General features: G+C 39.0%; 1 protein-coding gene across 1 annotated transcript in view; it reads right to left on the bottom strand.

The window, feature by feature from the left end:
- The window catches only part of LOC136257596 (17S U2 SnRNP complex component HTATSF1-like), a 32,684-nt gene that overhangs the window by 5,377 nt on the left and 7,418 nt on the right, over positions 1–19,889 (bottom strand). The window contains exons 6-10 of the mRNA XM_066050834.1: positions 11,128–11,201; positions 11,002–11,076; positions 10,377–10,465; positions 10,138–10,240; positions 8,795–8,884 (exon numbers count right to left, since the gene is read on the bottom strand). Coding sequence (XP_065906906.1) covers positions 8,795–8,884; positions 10,138–10,240; positions 10,377–10,465; positions 11,002–11,076; positions 11,128–11,201 — 431 coding nt within the window. The remainder of the gene's footprint in view (positions 1–8,794; positions 8,885–10,137; positions 10,241–10,376; positions 10,466–11,001; positions 11,077–11,127; positions 11,202–19,889) is intronic.

Below are 19,889 nucleotides of genomic sequence, written 5' to 3'. Positions count from 1 at the left end.
ACACCCCACGGGATATTACGTATGTCAAGATATTAAATAAGTGTTATGTTTTCTTTCACTGTATAGGTACAACAGATTTGGAAACAAGACTCTCACAATTAGAAGTAAAAGCAGTCAACAATGCCATTTATACCGGGTTGTATACATCACTAACAGAGTAGCACTCTAACCTCATTACTCTGAACTTGTCTGTGTCTAATCCAAATATCTGTAGTGAGTGAAGAAGCCAGAAAGGAAAGACATGTTTCAAGTCCAAGTTTCTACATGGAAGTGAGAAATCATTTGTTCAAACCTTTTGGACCAGTTCAGTTTCAAAGATTGAGTGTCATCCAGATGTACGATTTGTTGATGTCCATACTAACAACACTACCACACAGAAGCCCAGACATTGTTATAGTGAGGAAGTAGTTTAAAACATTTCAACATAGTGTCAATTGGTGAATTAAAGAGAGAAAAGATCGCTGGTGCTGATAAAGGGCAACTAGAAGACTACTAGGGTTTTTAACAAATAATGAGGATCGAGTTTTTGATGGTTAAAGCAGAAAGAATGGTAGATCAACAATACGGAGTAATGGCTGCTTTTGGTGATTTCAAGTTTACCTGGTTCATCAACAAGAAGTTTAAAAAGATAATTTAGCAAGAAGAGTGTTGACTTGGCTTTCAGATTTATTTTTAGAAAATCATGGTTATGCTCTACCAGCAGTTGATTCCTCAATAGTGGAACTGGATTATTTCATTGCATTTGGAACATCCAGTAACGTATACCGTTGAAAGGTGTGTGCAGATTGTAGTACATGTGTTGTTAAAGTATTGCCAAGTTGTCAACGTGCGAAACAGGAGACAGATATCTTAGAGAAGTTGAAGGACAGCAAGAATATTCCTGAGATTGTACATCAGGCTGATAATCTTTTGATTTTGAGGTCTGTCCTAAGTGATGTGATATGGTTGAAACCCTGTTCCATGCCCATCAACATATGATTGTTCATCAAGACATCAGGGACCAATATCTGTTTTTCATCTCCAAAGTTTAATGGTGCTGTTGTAGAAGGGTCTTTGAATATTCTAGATAATTTATTGGAAGGACGAGATCTAACTGCACAACCAAGCGATCATTTGCATGCATTAGCACGCACGATGTATTGTAAGTTGTATTCACCCCCACCAGATGTTTTGCCAGACTCCACAATGCTATATTGTGATCGTGATGGTTCTCTAACTCAAATTAGGCAATTTTGGACATCAGTCAACCATTTTTGGGTTTGTAGCTGATGGTGCAGATGTCAACAATCGAAAATTTTGCTAAGGCTTTATCCAGTCAGTTACCAGTTAAACTTCAGACATTTTAACGCTCACTTGTATTACCTGACATTGCATCATGTTTATTAGTGTACTTTTAAACGTGCATGCAGTTTTTTACAAAATTAATGTACGAGATGGACTGGTATTTCACACTAGTTGGTGAAACTAGTGGGTGGGTGTGATTTGCTTATGTGTTCAGCTGAATCAAGATGAGTTGTGCAGCCAAGTAAAGTAGACATGACCACTACACCATGAGGATTTTACAGGAATAAACACTCATATTCAGCCTACCTGTAAATTGCTGATGTAATATGTTTGAAGTTTGAAGAATGCACCAGTAGCTATGCCACACTTCACAGAAACACGGTGCTCCATTGTCTAAGAGGGACTATGAGCCATCCTTGATTGTTTGAACAACAAACAGGTTTGAAACATTAGTCTTTTAAATTTAGTATAAATATTTTGAAGCAGTAGTGTAATTATAAGAAATCAGTTGCATGGATGAAGAATAAATAGCAGAACAAACGTAATTGCATATAAATACATTTTGTAACTTGTGGAAAAGAAACCCCAAGGAAGGAGTCAGTTGGCAAAATTTAATCAAAGGTTTAAAGGTCGTTTGACTTGGGGTACTTTGCATACAGCTGGAAAGAGCTTTACAAGAATATAACATCCAGAACCATTTCACACATGTACAAACTTTTTACCACTACACATACACTTGTCTTTTGAAAATTCATTTACTTTGAAAGAATAAATAAATATAAATGTTATGCCGGCAATCTGTTGTATTTGTGCCGTACATTTTCACAACTCTTTGAATTCTTTCTAGGATTTCCGCCTAGCAATATTGTGACCAACAAATTTCCACTGCATCTACCTCTTCAATATTATTGGACATATTGTATAACAGAAGATGATGCTACATATCCCAGGACAGTGATGTTAAAAGCATTAGTAGCTATCATCAGTCATAGTTTATCTCCTTCTGTCATGAATGAAGCACTATTGTCGATCTGCAATTGTACGGAAGAAGTCAATCTGCTTTGGTGCAACTAGGAATTTGGATAGTTCAGAAAACGAAGTTGCAAAATTTGCCAATGACGTATTTATTAATTTGGAGTTACCGAGCCATAAAATAATCTCCATGTCTATGACACCCTCCCAAGTAGACAGAGTGTTTGAACAGTGACAAGACAACATCTAGAAGTGTTAAAGTAGGAGAAGGGCTCCTCAGAGTTAGAGGCCCTTTTTACAAGATGCCTAAAGTTTTCATCATCATAAAGAATGGAAAATTATTTGATGTAAGGTGGTAAGTCAAGTAGCACTGTTTTGGCCATTTTCCTGAACATAAACAATCAATTTTCATGAACAAAGAATCCATCAAAATTAGAACAATAAGGAATTCTTCCTAACTGGCTTTATTGGATTCAGCTACACAATGGGAGTGACACTTTCTACACCTTACCATGAGCATCATGTTGGTGACATAATTGCAACTTCATTGTGATACTCTGCACAGCACCCCAACATTATAATCGAGGAGACATCCTTCAACATGAAGGAAATGACAATATCGGATGGAAAACTAGATTATTTCAGTGGCAAGCATGCTGAGCACAGGGATGTACTTTGTAGTGGGCTATAGCGTCATTGGAGTTAGGATAAAGACTATACGGTGATCCTACAAGCCATATTGGAACTGTTAACTTTGTCACATTGTATTTAAAAAGTTACAGTAGTGTTGATCAGCAGTACAATCGGGCATATATTTATGTTGCAGAATTTGTTAAGAACACTTGGATGAATTACACTGGCCAATGATATAAGGGAGTAGGAGTTCCTTTTCATGATGTCACAATGCCAGACAGATCTATTTTAGAACCACATGACATTTAAAGACAGGTTGCCAACATTGGGGAATACCGGGCAAGTGCAGTAGCAGTAGTGACTAACATAGTAACTTAGTGTTTGTGTGACAACATGTGATCTTATCAAAGAACATTCAGCTACGTATGGCAGAGCACAACACCAATGTTCTTGGACAATCCATGAGGAAGCAGCAGATCTTTCAGCGAACACTTCACAAACAATTCATGTGATTTCTTTACTGAAAGAAGAGGCTCACTGTAGTACTAGATGTTGTCACGACTTGGAGAAAGTCCAACTACTTCGAGGACAATTTCTCTACAACACTGTCATAAACCTCTGGTGTAGCTGCCCTGTTAAAGCAAGCACATTGACCTCTCTGGAATAATAGTTCTTATAACACCAAGTTGCGGAAATGCAATTCAAATAAATGTGTACCATCAAAGCATACACAATTGGTTATTGAAAGAGCATATACCCTTACCAAGTGCTCACACAGTGGACCTTATCTAGCACAACCATATTCCTGATATATTGTGGAGAAAGCAGCATTGAACAATATTTAAATGGTTTACTGGACTGATATCCCTCCTCAACTACAGCAATATCCAGCTGTCAAATTCAGCTCTGATGCTCCTATCCAAATACTTCCTCTTCTGTATAATCACGATGGCAGTGAGTGGAGAAATGTACACAACAATTGTGCTGTCTGTCCTTGATCTATATTTATACAACTCTCTTGTTCTCTCTGTATTTGGCGGATCACGGATTGACGGATCACGTGATGAACATATCCCACTACTCATTGGAGTTGTTTATAAGTATTGTGTCTGTTGTGATTACTAATAAAGTGACACAACACTGCACACTTTAGGTGCACTCACTTCATTGCTAAAATGCCCATGCACTGTTACAGATTTAGCTACGTATGTGATCACTGTGACAATTGAAGGTAAAACCTCGAGGCGTTGACATCACATTATTACAAGGCTTTGTAGATTAAGACAAGTTTACTACCATTGATCAAAGGGAAAGTCAGTGACATATTAAAGCCAGCATGAGAGTCGGTGAAGTATTAAAGCCAGTCCATGCCACTGCTGCTAGTTGTGATCCTACGATAGGTGTTCAATTGGCTACAGCAGTAACACTACCTGCCAGAGTTTAGTCACGAAGTAAATTTGAAGAGTTGCATTATCAAAAGGTCTCTGTTACCAATTGAACACCTACAGTATCGTACATAGGAGTGGCATAGGCTGGCTTTAGTACTTCACTGACTCTCACTTTGATCAAAGGTAGTAAGAAGACTTGTCTTAAGTGTGATGCCGGCGCCTCGACACTTTACCTTCAATTGTCATAGTGATCACGTAGATAACTGACCGTAGTAAATCTGGAATGGTACGTGGGTATTTTAGTGATGAAGTGAGAGTATCTAAAGTGTGCCGTGTTTTGTTATTATTATTATTAAAATATATCAAGTATACTACAATACTTATAACATCTCCAATGAGTTGTGGGATATGCTCACCACGTGATCCGTCAATCCGTAATCCGTCAATCCACCAAATATAGTAACCCGACCGCAGCTTGTTTCTCTTGTGGATTCTTCCACAACACACTTGAAGACCTTGCTTGCTAGTTAACAGCAGGAGGTTCTTTAACATGTTTGGCTGGTAGTTATTGTCACCTATTATATCTGGCCACTGACCAATTGTTGCCAACCGTAGGAGCCAACACAGGATTTTGACAGTGATTATACCAGAACCTTGTTTTAGCGTGCCTTTGGTAAATGGTCTGTAGGAAAAAAGGGGGGGCTGGCCATGTGAGACTACAGCAGTTTCATATTCTCTCATACTAGTGTAGTTATAGCTAAACTAAAGCTTATTAACTATTCAATCACTAAAATACCTTACTGGTACTAAAAACTGAAACCCACAATCGATTATACCACATGGGTACATTTAAGAAATCAGGAAAGCTACACTAATATTAATTTTGTGGACAAATATAAGCAGTAATCTTATTTTGGCAAGGTCTGACCCTTCAAACAACACAACACAACCAACTATGGTGATATCAGCCTTTGGTGAAACTGGTGATTGGCAACACAAATTTCTACATTTTGTCATGCACGTGTAACTACACAATGGCTGGAAATACAGTTTGGTGGAAGAAACTTTGGCAAATCAAAAGACCACTCTTTACCCCATCATGTGATCTACATTGTTTGATGCTGATACAACATGGGGTTTCCCCAGTTGGTTCACTACCACTTTTACTGTGTAGCTATGCAGAGCATTACTTTGTGATTGCACAAACAGTTTTAGGTTAGCATACCATTGGGTATAACCCACTGGTTGATTGCCTGACATGTTGGTACATCTCTGGACATGGCATGCTTGTAATTAACAAATGTGTCTAATAGCATTATTTTAAGTATCGCCCAGGACTACCATTTAGTTGACAAATTCTTGTCCAATGTGACGAATTCAATTGCCACAACCTATGATTGATCAACAAGCACTTGTACATTTTCCCTACTGTACAAATTGATTGTTTTGCTCTTCTTCTTGTCTATCACTATAACTCCGAAAGCACATACCGGATAAGGTTGAAACGTAACAGCCCATTGTTTTTCACTCTAGACAATAAAAAAGTCATAAAATCAAGTTCGAGGAAAATGCAAACAAGTCAGGATTTCTCTCAGCGGATCAATATTGACAAACTTATATTCACGATATTAAATTTGTCAAGCAGTGAAACTAGTAACATTACATTATTGCATCATATTATACCATAGAATGTGAAATGGTGCCAGACAACAGCTGGAATTTGCCCATAACTACATAACTGGATTGCCTTTCCTTGTAGGTATATAGCAAGTGCAAGAAACACAGCCACTAGCCAGATTTAACTAGGCCATATTGGCAATTATATTGTCTAGACGATATTATTGTGGTTCTATAATTTACCTTGATACTATATATTGTGTAGTTCAATATCGTGATATTGTCAATATATTGAAATATTGCCCAGCTCTACTAAATTGTCTTCAAGAAAGTAACTGCTCATCACGAAGTGAATCATTTTCACCATGGAGTTACGCTTGAGACACTAGAAGGTAATTGGAGCTGGTTGTATGCCTAGCTGATAGCTGTCTGGCAAGTTGATTAGCTTGATCGTGAGTGACCACGAGTGGAAGAATTATCACCTTATAAAGAGTTGTTTACAACAGTTGTACCTGAACAAGATCTTGTAGCAGCTGCTACATCTTGTTTTCTCCAGCTGCCAATCTTGTTAAGCAACAATTTCAAATTCAATTGCCAAAGTGGCGAATTCAATTGCCAAAGTGGCGAATTCAATAGCCAAAGTGACGAATTCATTTGCCAACAGTACAAATTCAATTGCAAAAGTGACGAATTCAATTGTCAAAACCTGTACGTCTCAAGTACAAGGGGCTACGGAGTTGTGTTATTCTATTCACCATAAACTGGGGCGTTCATCAAGGTATAGTTTTTGGCCTAAATATACCATGCTATTGCTAACATGCAAGGAAGTTGTTCAAGCTTATAAACAGCAACATTTTACTGCAACCTAACCAAACACATGTAACCCACATTTGCTACATGGTAGAGAAAAGAAACAGAGATCTTCTTCCTCTCCATAGAGAGGCAAACCCATTATGTATTAGATAGACATTTTATTTGAGTCTTCCTTCACTGTTTACTAAAGCAATTAAAACATGCGTAAAATTATTTATTACGTAGCACACGTTTTTAACCAACGTATGAGCCTTATCCGAAATTATGCCACAGAAATAAAATGGCCGCTGTAGTGTGGGGACATTTGTAAAATTTGTATGGGTGACTATGGGAAGAAAACTTTTGAATGGCAGCCAAGAAGGAAGATAACTAGTGGATATTACAATAAGACATTACAATAAGTACGTAAAAGCAAGAGTTCATAATATAATATATATAATATATAATACAGTATGATAGTACTGTATAGTAGGGACATCGAAGGTGTGGGGGCGATCCGTGATATAATACAACCCAAAAATCTGCCACGATTTTTCCTCACAACGACATGACAGTATTGGTTGGGTAAAACCAAGTCCAAAAGTGTCTTCAGATCGACCCGAAACGTTTGCGTCAAGTTGCTACAGAATTTAGAAAAAAATTTATTCAACAGAATTTTCTACTGCCTGCCTGCCTGACGCCTTCAGTCAAGCGTAGCGGAAAAGTGGCTACACCTACAGCCCTAATTCTTTCACAGAAACGTCTCTAGTTCACTTAAGAAAAAACCTTTGGTATATTGATAAGCGTACAATGCCTTTTATCCTTCTTTACCACGGCCATCAGTCAAGGTTCTACCACTGAGTATTAATAGACTACAGTACGGCTTCCATAACAGTGTACACTGCATCAAACTATTCGAATACATGTGGTTGCTGGTTGAACTAAAAACACATGCGTATGTGACTTGCTGTTGCTTTCGATCAGAGAGAGCAACTCACGGCGAACTACATAGCAATGTATAAGTCAATAAATATAGTTTATTTAGTAACAATGTTAAACCGAGTCGGGTCATCCAGGTCCTGCATTACAGATTATTCAGGTCTGACCCCACATGCTAAATTAAATGTGGACGTGTCATAGCGTAACTCTGCTTCTTTCGTGAGCCACACTCACTTACGTAAATTACGTCTGTAGACATATGGTAGCCACGCCCATTCACCAGTCCATAGGTATGTACGAATCCACGTCCATTATTGTCTGCAGGCTTATATAGAGCCACGCCCACTGATCAGTTGTTATTGCATGAGTCATAATCTAGTATAATAGTGCTGTGAGTAACTCAGCAGATATTTAGTGGTCATGAGCTTGCAAAACAACTTCACAAACAAGTATAAGAAAAAATTAGGAATTTTAAATGCACAGTAGGGATATTCACTTCTTGTTTTACGGACATTACGTATTACTCCGATCCTTGTTCCAGTACTTTTTATTGCAGTACTATACACTGTCCCTAATCTAATTTAAAATTCCTAATTTTTTCTTATACTTGTTTATGTATATTACGAACTCTTGGTAAAAGCGATTTTCGGTTGATTTTCAAAACAACGCTAGATTCCTACTGTTTCAGCTAATTTATGAACATACCTGCTGGTTAGAGCTCGATATCTTCCTTCTTAGCTGAGATATTTCCGTTCAAAAAACTTCTCCCCATAGTCGCCCATACAAATTTTACGAACGTCCCCACACTACAGCGGCCATTTTTACGTCTGTGACGTAATTTTGGATAAAGTCCATTTCAGTGGCATTTATCTCAAAGCCAGAATTTTGCAAACAAGTCGGGTTGTCACTCAGTGGATCACAAATGGTACTAGCAGTTATCAACAGATACCCAGCAGATGCAGATATACATCAAAGCCAACTTTTCTGTTGTAACCCATAGCTTTACAGACTAGTCATCCAAAAATTTTTTTAATTAAAAACAGGTATTTGACACTTGTAGAGCAACTGTAGAGGTTACAGCTCACTGTTACAGTAATGAAATAATGTACCCCCAACAAATTTCAGTCAATCTAAGGAAACAAACACTACACACATACAGACGGACTTACATCATAGATTACACACTTCTTTACAGTTCCAAATTTCCCACACTCCGTGGTCATGTCCTCACGTATGTCATTGATTAGAGTAGGTTCTTCCTGTGTGTTACCATGACAACTATTTAACCTTTAATATGGACATTTGTATCAACAAATAGTGTCCTGATTATCAAGGTGTCCTGATTATCAAGGTGTCCCAATTTTCCAGGTCAGTTTATATACTAAGGGATACTTTGGGACCTTAACTAAGTGTCTGAATTATGTAGGTGTCCTCAAGTGTCCACATTAACAGGTTACACAGATAGTGACACAGCACACACATAGTGACACAGTACACACATAGTGACACAGTACACACATAGTGACACAGCACACACATAGTGACACAGTACACACATAGTGACACAGTACACACATAGTGACACAGCACACACATAGTGACACAGTACACACATAGTGACACAGTACACACATAGTGACACAGTACACACATAGTGACACAGTAAACACATAGTGACACAGTACACACATAGTGACACAGTACACACATAGTGACACAGTACACACATAGTGACACAGTACACACATAGTGACACAGTACACACATAGTGACACAGTACACACATAGTGACACAGTACACACATAGTGACACAGTACACACATAGTGACACAGAACACACATAGTGACACAGTACACACATAGTGACACAGCACACACATAGTGACACAGTACACACAGAGTGACACAGTACACACACAGTGACACAGCACACACACAGTGACACAGTACACACATAGTGACACAGTACACACATAGTGACACAGTACACACATAGTGACACAGTACACACACAGTACACACATAGTGACACAGTACACACACAGCACACATGTAGTGACACAGTACACACATAGTGACACAGTACACACATAGTGACACAGTACACACACAGTACACATGTAGTGACACAGTACACACATAGTGACACAGTACACACATAGTGACACAGTACACACATAGTGACACAGTACACACATAGTGACACAGTACACACACAGTGACACAGTACACACATAGTGACACAGTACACACACAGTACACACATAGTGACACAGTACACACACAGCACACATGTAGTGACACAGTACACACATAGTGACACAGTACACACATAGTGACACAGTACACACACAGTACACACATAGTGACACAGTACACACACAGTACACACATAGTGACACAGTACACACATAGTGACACAGTACACACACAGTACACACATAGTGACACAGTACACACACAGTACACACATAGTGACACAGTACACACATAGTGACACAGTACACACACCTCAAATTCCTTAGGATCAAAAACGTGTTTCAACACAACAACTTTGTCAGAGGCCATCCTCTTTGGTCCAACATGTTCCCGTCTTTCCCGCCAATCCAACAACCTAACAATACACAAAACAAATAATGCAGCCAATCAGACAGCCCATATAATATTGAGGAACAAAGTTTGAAGGTCTAGACACTTCCAAAACCACAGCACAGTTGAAACTTTGTCTCAAGCCATACAAATGAACTAACTTTTCCTGGACATTCACTTTTTTCTTCTTTCCTTTCTTCTTCTTCTTCTTCAACTCTGGGTTGTAGTCTCCTTTGACCCAAAACTTTGCCTGTGGCAGAAAGAACAACATTAGGATTACAGTGTGTTTTGTGGAGTGTGTGTAGTGTACAGTGTGTGTAGTGTACAGTGTGTGTGTGTGTGTGTGTGTGTAGTGTAATTGTGTGTGTGTGTAGTGTAATTGTGTGTGTGTGTTGTGTGTGTGTGTGTGTGTGTGCGTGTGTGTGCGTGCATGCATGCGTGTGCATGTGTGTGTTACCAAATTAATGGTCAAATTCTTCAAACATGAGCTATTACTAAATGCAGAAATCTTACACACAATTGTACAGTTAAAGAAACAATGGTGGTGGAAAAATAGCTAATATTAACATAGCTATAAAGGGTAGTGTTCTAATATAAACCAATAAATAGCTGAAATAATATGACCTTATTTCTTCCAGCTATCAAGTGATATAGTAAGAGCATATATACTGACCATTAAAGCATAACATAATAAGTCAGCTTAGTAACAGTGACTCTTTCACCTCACACGTACACAATATTGACATCACACATGTTCAGTGTCAACACACTCAATGATACACTCACCCTCTCCACATGTAGTGTTTTGTCACGATATTTACTCTCATGTAGCAATTGTATGACTAGTCCTACTGACTCCACCTGTGTGATCATGTGATCAGCCACACTCCTAAAAATATGAGCCACACCCACCTTAAGGTAGCAGCACAGCCCATCTCCCTTCAAGTGACCTTCTTCATCAGTATATAACTTGATCTTTGGAGCTCCTGTGGGTGTGGCAGGGAACAGTGTTAACTGAGAGATATGATTGGTTAGTGCAGTTGTCCAGATTAGACATGACCAAAACATGACACAGATTGACTACTGGGATGAATAACAAAGTCAACTTTGTTATAACTTGTCCAGACATTACACTAAAGCTGGGTGTTAATATGTTCTTGGAGCATACCACTCATTATACAGTAAGGTGTACAGCATATTAGGGATCATGGAGGTTAGCACCTTTACGCAGAAAATAATCAGCCTCACAATATCTTCATGGAGCCTTGGCAGTATTGGTTAGGTAGAGCCTTGGCAGTATCGGTTAGGTAGAGCCTTGGCAGTATCGGTTAGGTAGAGCCTTGGCAGTATCGGTTAGGTAGAGCCTTGGCAGTATTGGTTAGGTAGAGCCTTGGCAGTATCGGTTAGGTAGAGCCTTGGCAGTATCGGTTAGGTAGAGCCTTGGCAGTATCGGTTAGGTAGAGCCTTGGCAGTATTGGTTAGGTAGAGCCTTGGCAGTATTGGTTAGGTAGAGCCTTGGCAGTATGGGTTAGGTAGAGCCTTGGCAGTATCGCTTAGGTAGAGCCTTGGCAGTATCGGTTAGGTAGAGCCTTGGCAGTATTGGTTAGGTAGAGCCTTGGCAGTATTGGTTAGGTAGAGCCTTGGCAGTATTGGTTAGGTAGAGCCTTGGCAGTATTGGTTAGGTAGAGTCAAGCCCAAAAGTATCTTCAGAATAGCTGGAAACGCTTCTGATAAGTTGATATGGAATTTTAATTTTTTTCATTCAGTGGAATTTTCTACTGACTGACTACCTGACTGATGATTCCTTCAGACAAGGGTATAACGGCTAAGGACACAGGCTTGATTTTTTCACTGTTCAATGTCCCGACAGGTGCCTTTTGGCATACTGCAGTACATGCAGTACACACATCATGGACTTACCTTTCTCTCCTTTGTGTCCCATTTCTTTTTGCTGACAGCCGAAAACAAACAGGTTTGAGACTACGCCCATTGATGATATTTGTTGATTTATAACAATCAAGCATGGAGACCATACCTCTTAACGATCTATTTACTCGAACACGATGACCACACCCCTTTATTGGTCTAGCTGTATTGATAATGCTAGCACAGTGAAAATATGAAATGGTAACCGGATGCCTTGGTAGGTGAGGTCCATCTCAAAATACTAATACAACAGTCACCCTAATAGAACAGTCACGTATAGCTAGCTGTTTGCTATAACAAAAAATTGTGACCTGCTGACCAAAAACCCTTGCATTTCCTCGAACTTCATTTCACAACTTTTTTTTGCTGTCTATAGAGCTGGGTGATATACCAGTACATATCGTAGAAGAAGGTATTTTAACACTTAAACCCACAGAGAACTTTTTGGAAATGCGTATTTACACAATATGGGCATGCATGGTGACACTAGGTGGGGTAACTTAATTCTTACAGCCTACAAATACACATAGATTAAAAGTGTGTTCACTGGGCTACTTGGAGGAGGTTAAATGAACACTGTAACTACAATGGCTTACTTGTTATGAAGCGGTGAACAGCGACGAGTCGTGTCTCCGTGTTTCTAAATTCTTGCCACGTGTTTAATTTCGATTGTGGGTTTACTCATGTGAGTCATATATGGCCTGATACAAAATTTCACGACAAATTGAATGGAAGTTGTTGCAAAGCGATAGGATCAACTACCATCGAGTTATCGACCATTTTATAAAGGTATGTAAAGGGTTTGTGTGTTTCCTTACCGAAAAATTATTTTCACGGCTAGTTTTGGCCTTACCTTTTAGCGTTAGGGTAAAACCCTAGGTATCAGTTTAATCCTTGCTACATCACAAGTAGAATGACATAAATAGCGTAGCCATAGGATGGATGTTTCGAAAGTTACAGCGCTTTGTGCAATGCATGCATATTTATTAAGTTTAAATCCAGTTTTCTGGATTATGCAGGTTTAAGGGTTAATGATATTGTTACAATTTAGAAATACCGCCATACCGTCTAGAGTTAGATGACAGCTGATTCATAATATCATCATGTTATTTCCTGCCTATCCATCAATGTAATCCCTTGACTACCAGGGATACGGGCTGAGGTGGGAGGTAATATATGAGCCGAATATATGACCCGTGGCTATTAACCGGTCAAATATGGCATCTTATTTCACTTTATCTGTTAAGCTGTGATTGTCTGTAGATATTACAGCTGGTTTATGCCATGTGTATTGAGAATATATTTTATTTTGATGTATTGCTGTACCAGAAATACCGCCATACCATCTACAGATAGATGACAGCTGATACATCATCTTGTTATTTCCTACCTTAACTGTGTAAGATACTTCACCAATGTGAAGGTAACCTCTTAATTGTACTAAAGTCATTTTAGAGTGTTCCATCAACTCTCTATCAACCTTCTATCATCTTTTCCAAAAGAAAGTTCATTTGATATTCATTAGAAATATTAAAAATACAATCCATACTGAGTTGTATCATGCAATACCGTACAGGCTTTGACAAGTTTCATACCATCCATCTAGCTCTACTTGTCTAGAGGGTAAAGCCAATCAGTTTCAACCTTACCTGGTAAGTGCTTTTGGAGTTATAGTGATAGACAACAAGAAGAGCAAATCAATCAATTTCTACAATGCTTATACGACAAAATTACATGAGCTTCTTTAACCGATCATAACACTCGAGGGCTACAAAGTTGGGACTATTCACCATGCACTGAGGCATTCATCAAAGTAGAGTTTTTGGCCTAAATATACTCATGCTATTAACAAGGCTGTTCAAGCTTTGAAATTGTGGCAATAAAGTTAAGTTTTACTAGAACATAACCAAAAACGTACTGTAACTCACTTCATGGTATTAAAACGAAACAAAGATATTCTTATTGTCCACAAAGAGGCAAATCCAGTGGTATATTAGTTATTTCAATTAGAGTCTTCCTTTACATAATAGTTATACGGGCACAATGTGGAGTCTATGAAATTTATAAACCCGCACGAGCGAAGCGAGGGAGCTCGAGCGAAGCGAGGGCGCTACTAAGGGCCTGAGGGTTTATAAATTTCATAGACTCCACATTGTGCCCGTATAACTGCTTTAGACTCTATTTCACATTACACTCAGATTACTTACCTCATCCACGGCTGTTTCTGCTGTAGACTTGGCAAAAGCGGCTGGTTTTCTTACGATAATACTAGCGCCATGGCAACTATACGTCCTCACGTGACAAAATAATTGCGCTCGTTAAATCACTACACGTGAACAACGCATAGCGATTGGACAAACCGGATTTTGAGCATATGTTATATTGTGCGTGAAGGCGTGGAGTATATTAGAAAACAAGGTGGAGTATATGAGATTTATTACCCACCCAAAACAGCGTAAATAGAGTCTAATGTTTACTGAAGTGACAAACTATTTATGTAGCACATGCCCAAACACACAACAGAATTATGCAAACAAGTCTGGTTTTCGCTCAGTGGATCATACTTAATAATTTAAAAATGAAGTAGGGATCCAAGCAATGAAAAGTAGTGAAACAAGAGATGAATGATGGTATCACAGCATAGCTCGGTGGGAAAATCCCTACTTGCCATTGAACTAAATAATCATACAGTCACATATTGGGGATTATCAATGTTTGGGCTTTCCTGGCCAAAATATTTCCTTAAAACCAGCTACCTCACAATTCCTTCATGGCACCTTGGCAGTATTGGTTAGGTATAACCAAGTCCAAAAGTGCCTTCAGTACAACATGGAGCTCATCAGCACTGCAAACTCCTGGTACAACCTGAAACTAGTAGCTACAAAATTTTAAAAAATATTATATTTAGTGGAATTGATTACTCTTATCATTTATTTAAACTTTATGGTAGAGAATCATCGAGGGTTTGCTGGCCACTTGTACCAGCAGCCTAACAAAAGACTTACGTACATACACTATACTTAGACTGATCAATTAACTACAAAATTCATGAATCTTGCGGGATAGTCAGTTAGCTACTGGAAGAGTCTATTGGATTGAGTTGATGAGACTGAGAAAGACAAAGTTGATTTATAACCTGGCAGCCATGAAGTTTCTTTTGCACAAAGATTTTGTCGCTTCGAATTTTGATGATCTTGCTATCATTTTCTACTGACTGACTGACTGACTGATGCCTTTAGACAATCGAAACTTGATTATGGCTAAGGCTACAGGCTTGATTTTTTTCACTGTTCTGCACTGCTTCAGCTCTACTGGTACCATTTGCAATACCGCAGTATGTACAATGCACACTTCACAGACTTACCTGTGACCTCCTTTGTGTCCCATTTATTTTGATGACAGCCCAAGGTCTCAATTTGCGGTAGCGACGGGTGAGGATTTCCTATGTTTGATGGGAATTGCCCAAGTCTTCCGTTGTGACTGGGAGGTACTTCTCCTAGTGTTCTTCATTCGTAACACTGTATAACAGGCTGAACATAACAGATTGAAAGTGTCAAACCGCCCCTGAGGTTTGTGAGAGGACCATACACAATGCCATCACCTAGTACTACTAGCTCATTTCATGAAGTAGTTGTTACAGTAATGATTACCAGTTGTTGTTAGTTAATAATGTATTCACTTGAGATCCACAGCTAAACCCACAATCAATTATAACATGTCTCACTATATATATATAAGATCAGTAAACCTTGACAAATTAGTAGAATTTAGTGGACTTGTTGCTTCTCACACAATTTTTGGCAAGGTAAGGACCTTGAAAGAAAAATGTACTGATTATATGGAAGGTGGGAAAGTTAATAACTAACGATGTAACACTTTCACACCTCAGATCAAAGGAGCCGCCTGGGCTACATTTCATATGTAGTCCAGCTAGCTGGGCTACATACGAAATGTAGACCGGGCTGCAACTGGGCAGTGATTATATAGATGTCGATGCTGAAATCGATTGTGGGGATCAATTAATACTCATGTGATTAGGATGCACGACTTGGATTTTGCTAAGAAAACCACTCAGACGGAAAGCGTTTTGTTATCCTCACCATCCTACGAGTTGAAAAACAATGGGCTAAGGTGAGAACTAGTGCTATAGCTTATTCATTCGATTGTTTCCGCATGTTTTCAAATACGGACACGCCTCCATCACGAAGCTACCACTCTGCACGGAGTAACCACTCTACAAGCAAGCTTACCTGTCTAGGCCTTTAGTGAACTGCGTAGTTTTCCCATAAACGATTCAATAGCACCGATTAAAACATTAAACTCGCGTAATGGAAATTCTCCGTGATATCTCTAGGATATGTCCTTTCATCGTAACCGAACGTAACCAGAACGCTACTAGCTGCTGACCCATAATCAAAAATTTTAGGTATGCATATATAATACATCCAGTGGCTGCACTCGTATTAGCTTGGGTGATTGGTCACCCTGTACAGGCTATCAGCCTAATAAGTGTTACATATTAGCTGTAACAAGGGGCATTCGGGCTTTACCAGATACTGTATGTATGCCCGAGGGCCGCATGCATATCAGGCAAAGCCCTCATGCCCGTGTTACAACTATATTACATGTAACACTTTCACACCTCAGATCAAAACAGCCACCCAGGCTACAATTTGTATGTAGCCCAGCCAGGCTACAACTGGGCAGTGATTATATAGACGTCGAGGCCAAAATCAATTGTGGGGATCGATTAATACTCACGTGATTAGGATGCACAACTTGGATTTCGCTACGAAAACCACTCAGGCGGAGAGCGTTTTGTTATCCTCACCATCCTACGAGTTGAAAAACGTTGGGCTAAGGTGAGAACTAGTGCTGTAGCTTATTACCAATCGTTTCCGCATGTTTTCAAATATGGACACACCTCCATCACGAAGTTACCACTCTACATGGAGGAAAATCTGTTTATCTCATCCACAGCAAAACTATGTGCTTCCTTGAGGCAAGTGTAGTCCAAGTGATTTGATTAGGGCCTGTACTAAAGCGACACAGTATACAGTCATGTCAGGTGTGATCACTAACAGGACTACACCAACAAGGCTTTAGTAACTTTATTACAAGAAGTTATGGAAGTTAAAATTTGACTTTCTTTATGAACAGTGACACCTTGACTTTCTTTATGATTTCTTTCCAACAGTGATACCTTGAACTCTCCTAGACAGCAGAGGTGTTTACGAGGGCAGAGCCCAAAATTATGGTCAGACATATGCCATTTTCCGACCATATTTGGCAAATGTCTGAACAGTTTTAGAAAGTTTTTGTACAGTCACACCAGACTAGAGTAAGAACACTTAGAGAGCTTTCTTATAAGAGCAGACAAACGATAACAACAATCAATCACCACAACCAAGGACTATCACATCCACCAGACAACGTTACTGTCCTCTGTCAATGCTATACTAATATACAATCTCAAAAATTTATTAACAAAAAATAATTATTTGTAGCTCTTATCATCCTCCTCTGAGTAGAAACAAGTGTCGGCATGTGTAGTTGTTTAAAGTTTCCATATTCGGATGTTTTCAACAAATTACTAGTAAGGAATGGACACAGAAATGTTGCAAATATCACCATGTGTTGGAGCACCTTAGTGTGCGACATGTAATCTGTAGACATTTAGATAAGAAGATTATCTAGATACCTAAATCACCTACTGTAAATAAGATAACAAATTTGCTTATCAAGATAATAGTAAATTAATAGTAAATTTTACTATCTACTGTATCTGATTGGGTGTTCTCTAGCTTTTGTACTGAATGAGAGAACAAGAGAAGCTAAAGAGCAAATAATGGTAAGACCCGTTTGTGTTCAGTGATCCATTTGATTAAATTTTGAGGCTATACTAATATGAGCTACTATTGTTACAATGTAGATAGTGCTCTGAACTTGCTTGCAATCATCGTTTTCCACTTGACAGATTGATGACATATTTGCACTTCACATAATGCACAATTGATGTCAGATCACGTCATTCACAATATCAACTATCACAATGACCACAGTCGCAAGGCTGGAGGCTAAACGAAGCAGCGCACAGTCACCATTTTATGCCACAATACACCAGTGAAATGTGCCTTTTGGGGTACCGATGAGTGTGTGCCCTCTGTGTCTTGTCATTTCTTTTATTTTTAGTCAAACTGGTCGTCTTCTTCATGTAATTTTCTGCATCAACAATTTCCGTGAGCAGCATATATGTGACTGGACGTGCAAAAATAGGACATGTCGGCACATGATTTTTGCCTACCTTTTCAAACTTTCATTGCTCATAACTTTTTGTACCATTATGGTATGGAATTGCAATTTTCAGCCCTTAGTCAGCATTTCATTGACTTTATGATGCAAGTTACAGAATTCAAATATACTGTTCCAGTAGTTGTGACCTATAGAGTGATGGGGTGTAGTTTGTGCCCACATGGCCTATTATTGCAGGCCCGATCACATATTTAGATGCCACCAAATTATTTAAAACACTTATGCTACTGCAAGAGATAACACCACCCAGTAGATGCCTGTAACGTCACGATAGGTTTGAGACCACGCCCACTAATGATCTTGGTTGATTAATAACAGTCGAAGTGGAGACCATATCTCTTAGCAATCTAAACGCGATGACCAATCTCTTAACAATCTAAACATGATGACCACACCACTTTATTGGTCTAGCTGTATTTAATGTTAGCACAGTGAAAATATGAAATGGTAACCATGTGCCTGGAAATACTCTAATACAGCAGTCACCCTAATAGAACAGTCAAACGTGTATAGCTATAACAATGACCCGCTGAGTGAAACTCTGACCAGTAGCAAACTTCATGAAGTTGTTACACAGCAATGATCACCAGTCAATAATCTATTTACAGTGGAACCTGTCTAAAGCGGTCACCTTTGGGCCAGAAATATTTGGCCTTTATAGAGAGGTGGCTATCTAACTCAATATCCTCCATAAAGCAGCCATAGGCCATAAACTGAGGTTTGGCCTTTATACAAAGTTCCTGGGACTTATATACTCAGGTTTAGCTATAAAATGCATTTAGCTACACTCCAGTACACCGACTACTTACACAGCAGACAAATTAGCAGAAAAGAGCCTGAAGCTACTCTGAGTTTGGAGACAACAATTGAGCTGATTATGATTCCTAGCTATAAAGTCTGTGAAGTAAAAACAGGGACTTCCTTAAAGACGGTGAACTGTTAATGTTAAATACACAATTACAAATCCAGGAATCAAGATCGTGAGGTGAGCTTTAATTAGAATCACACGAAGAAGCAAAGCCATGGAGTGGCCACAAGCTTTTCTATACTGTGATTTTATAACTTTTCCGTATTACAGAATTATGAAGTAGTGCAGCTAGTTTACTCACTGTAATGGCTATAGCTGGCTGCTTTGTGAGAGGCCTTTTGAAGTGCAGTTAGCGACTGCTAAAGCTGGCTGTTATACGTGTTATAGAGGTGACCACTTAATGCAAACTATTTCTTTACAAACTGATCGGGAATTGGTCGGGACCGTAGTCACGTGGCTGTTATGTTGAGGTGACCACCCAACTCAGGTGACCGTTAAGGGAGGTTCCACTGTACTTGATATCTAGAACCAAAACCCCACAATCAATTATAACATGTCTCACTATATATATATATATATATATAAGAGATCAGTAAACCTTGACAAAGTATGGTGAACGGTTGCGACT

The sequence above is a fragment of the Dysidea avara genome, chromosome 6, assembly GCF_963678975.1.
Source record: "Dysidea avara chromosome 6, odDysAvar1.4, whole genome shotgun sequence".
Taxonomy (NCBI): Eukaryota; Metazoa; Porifera; class Demospongiae; order Dictyoceratida; family Dysideidae; genus Dysidea; species Dysidea avara.
Note: the sequence above shows the minus strand (reverse complement) of the source record. Positions and strands in the feature narration are given on the sequence as shown.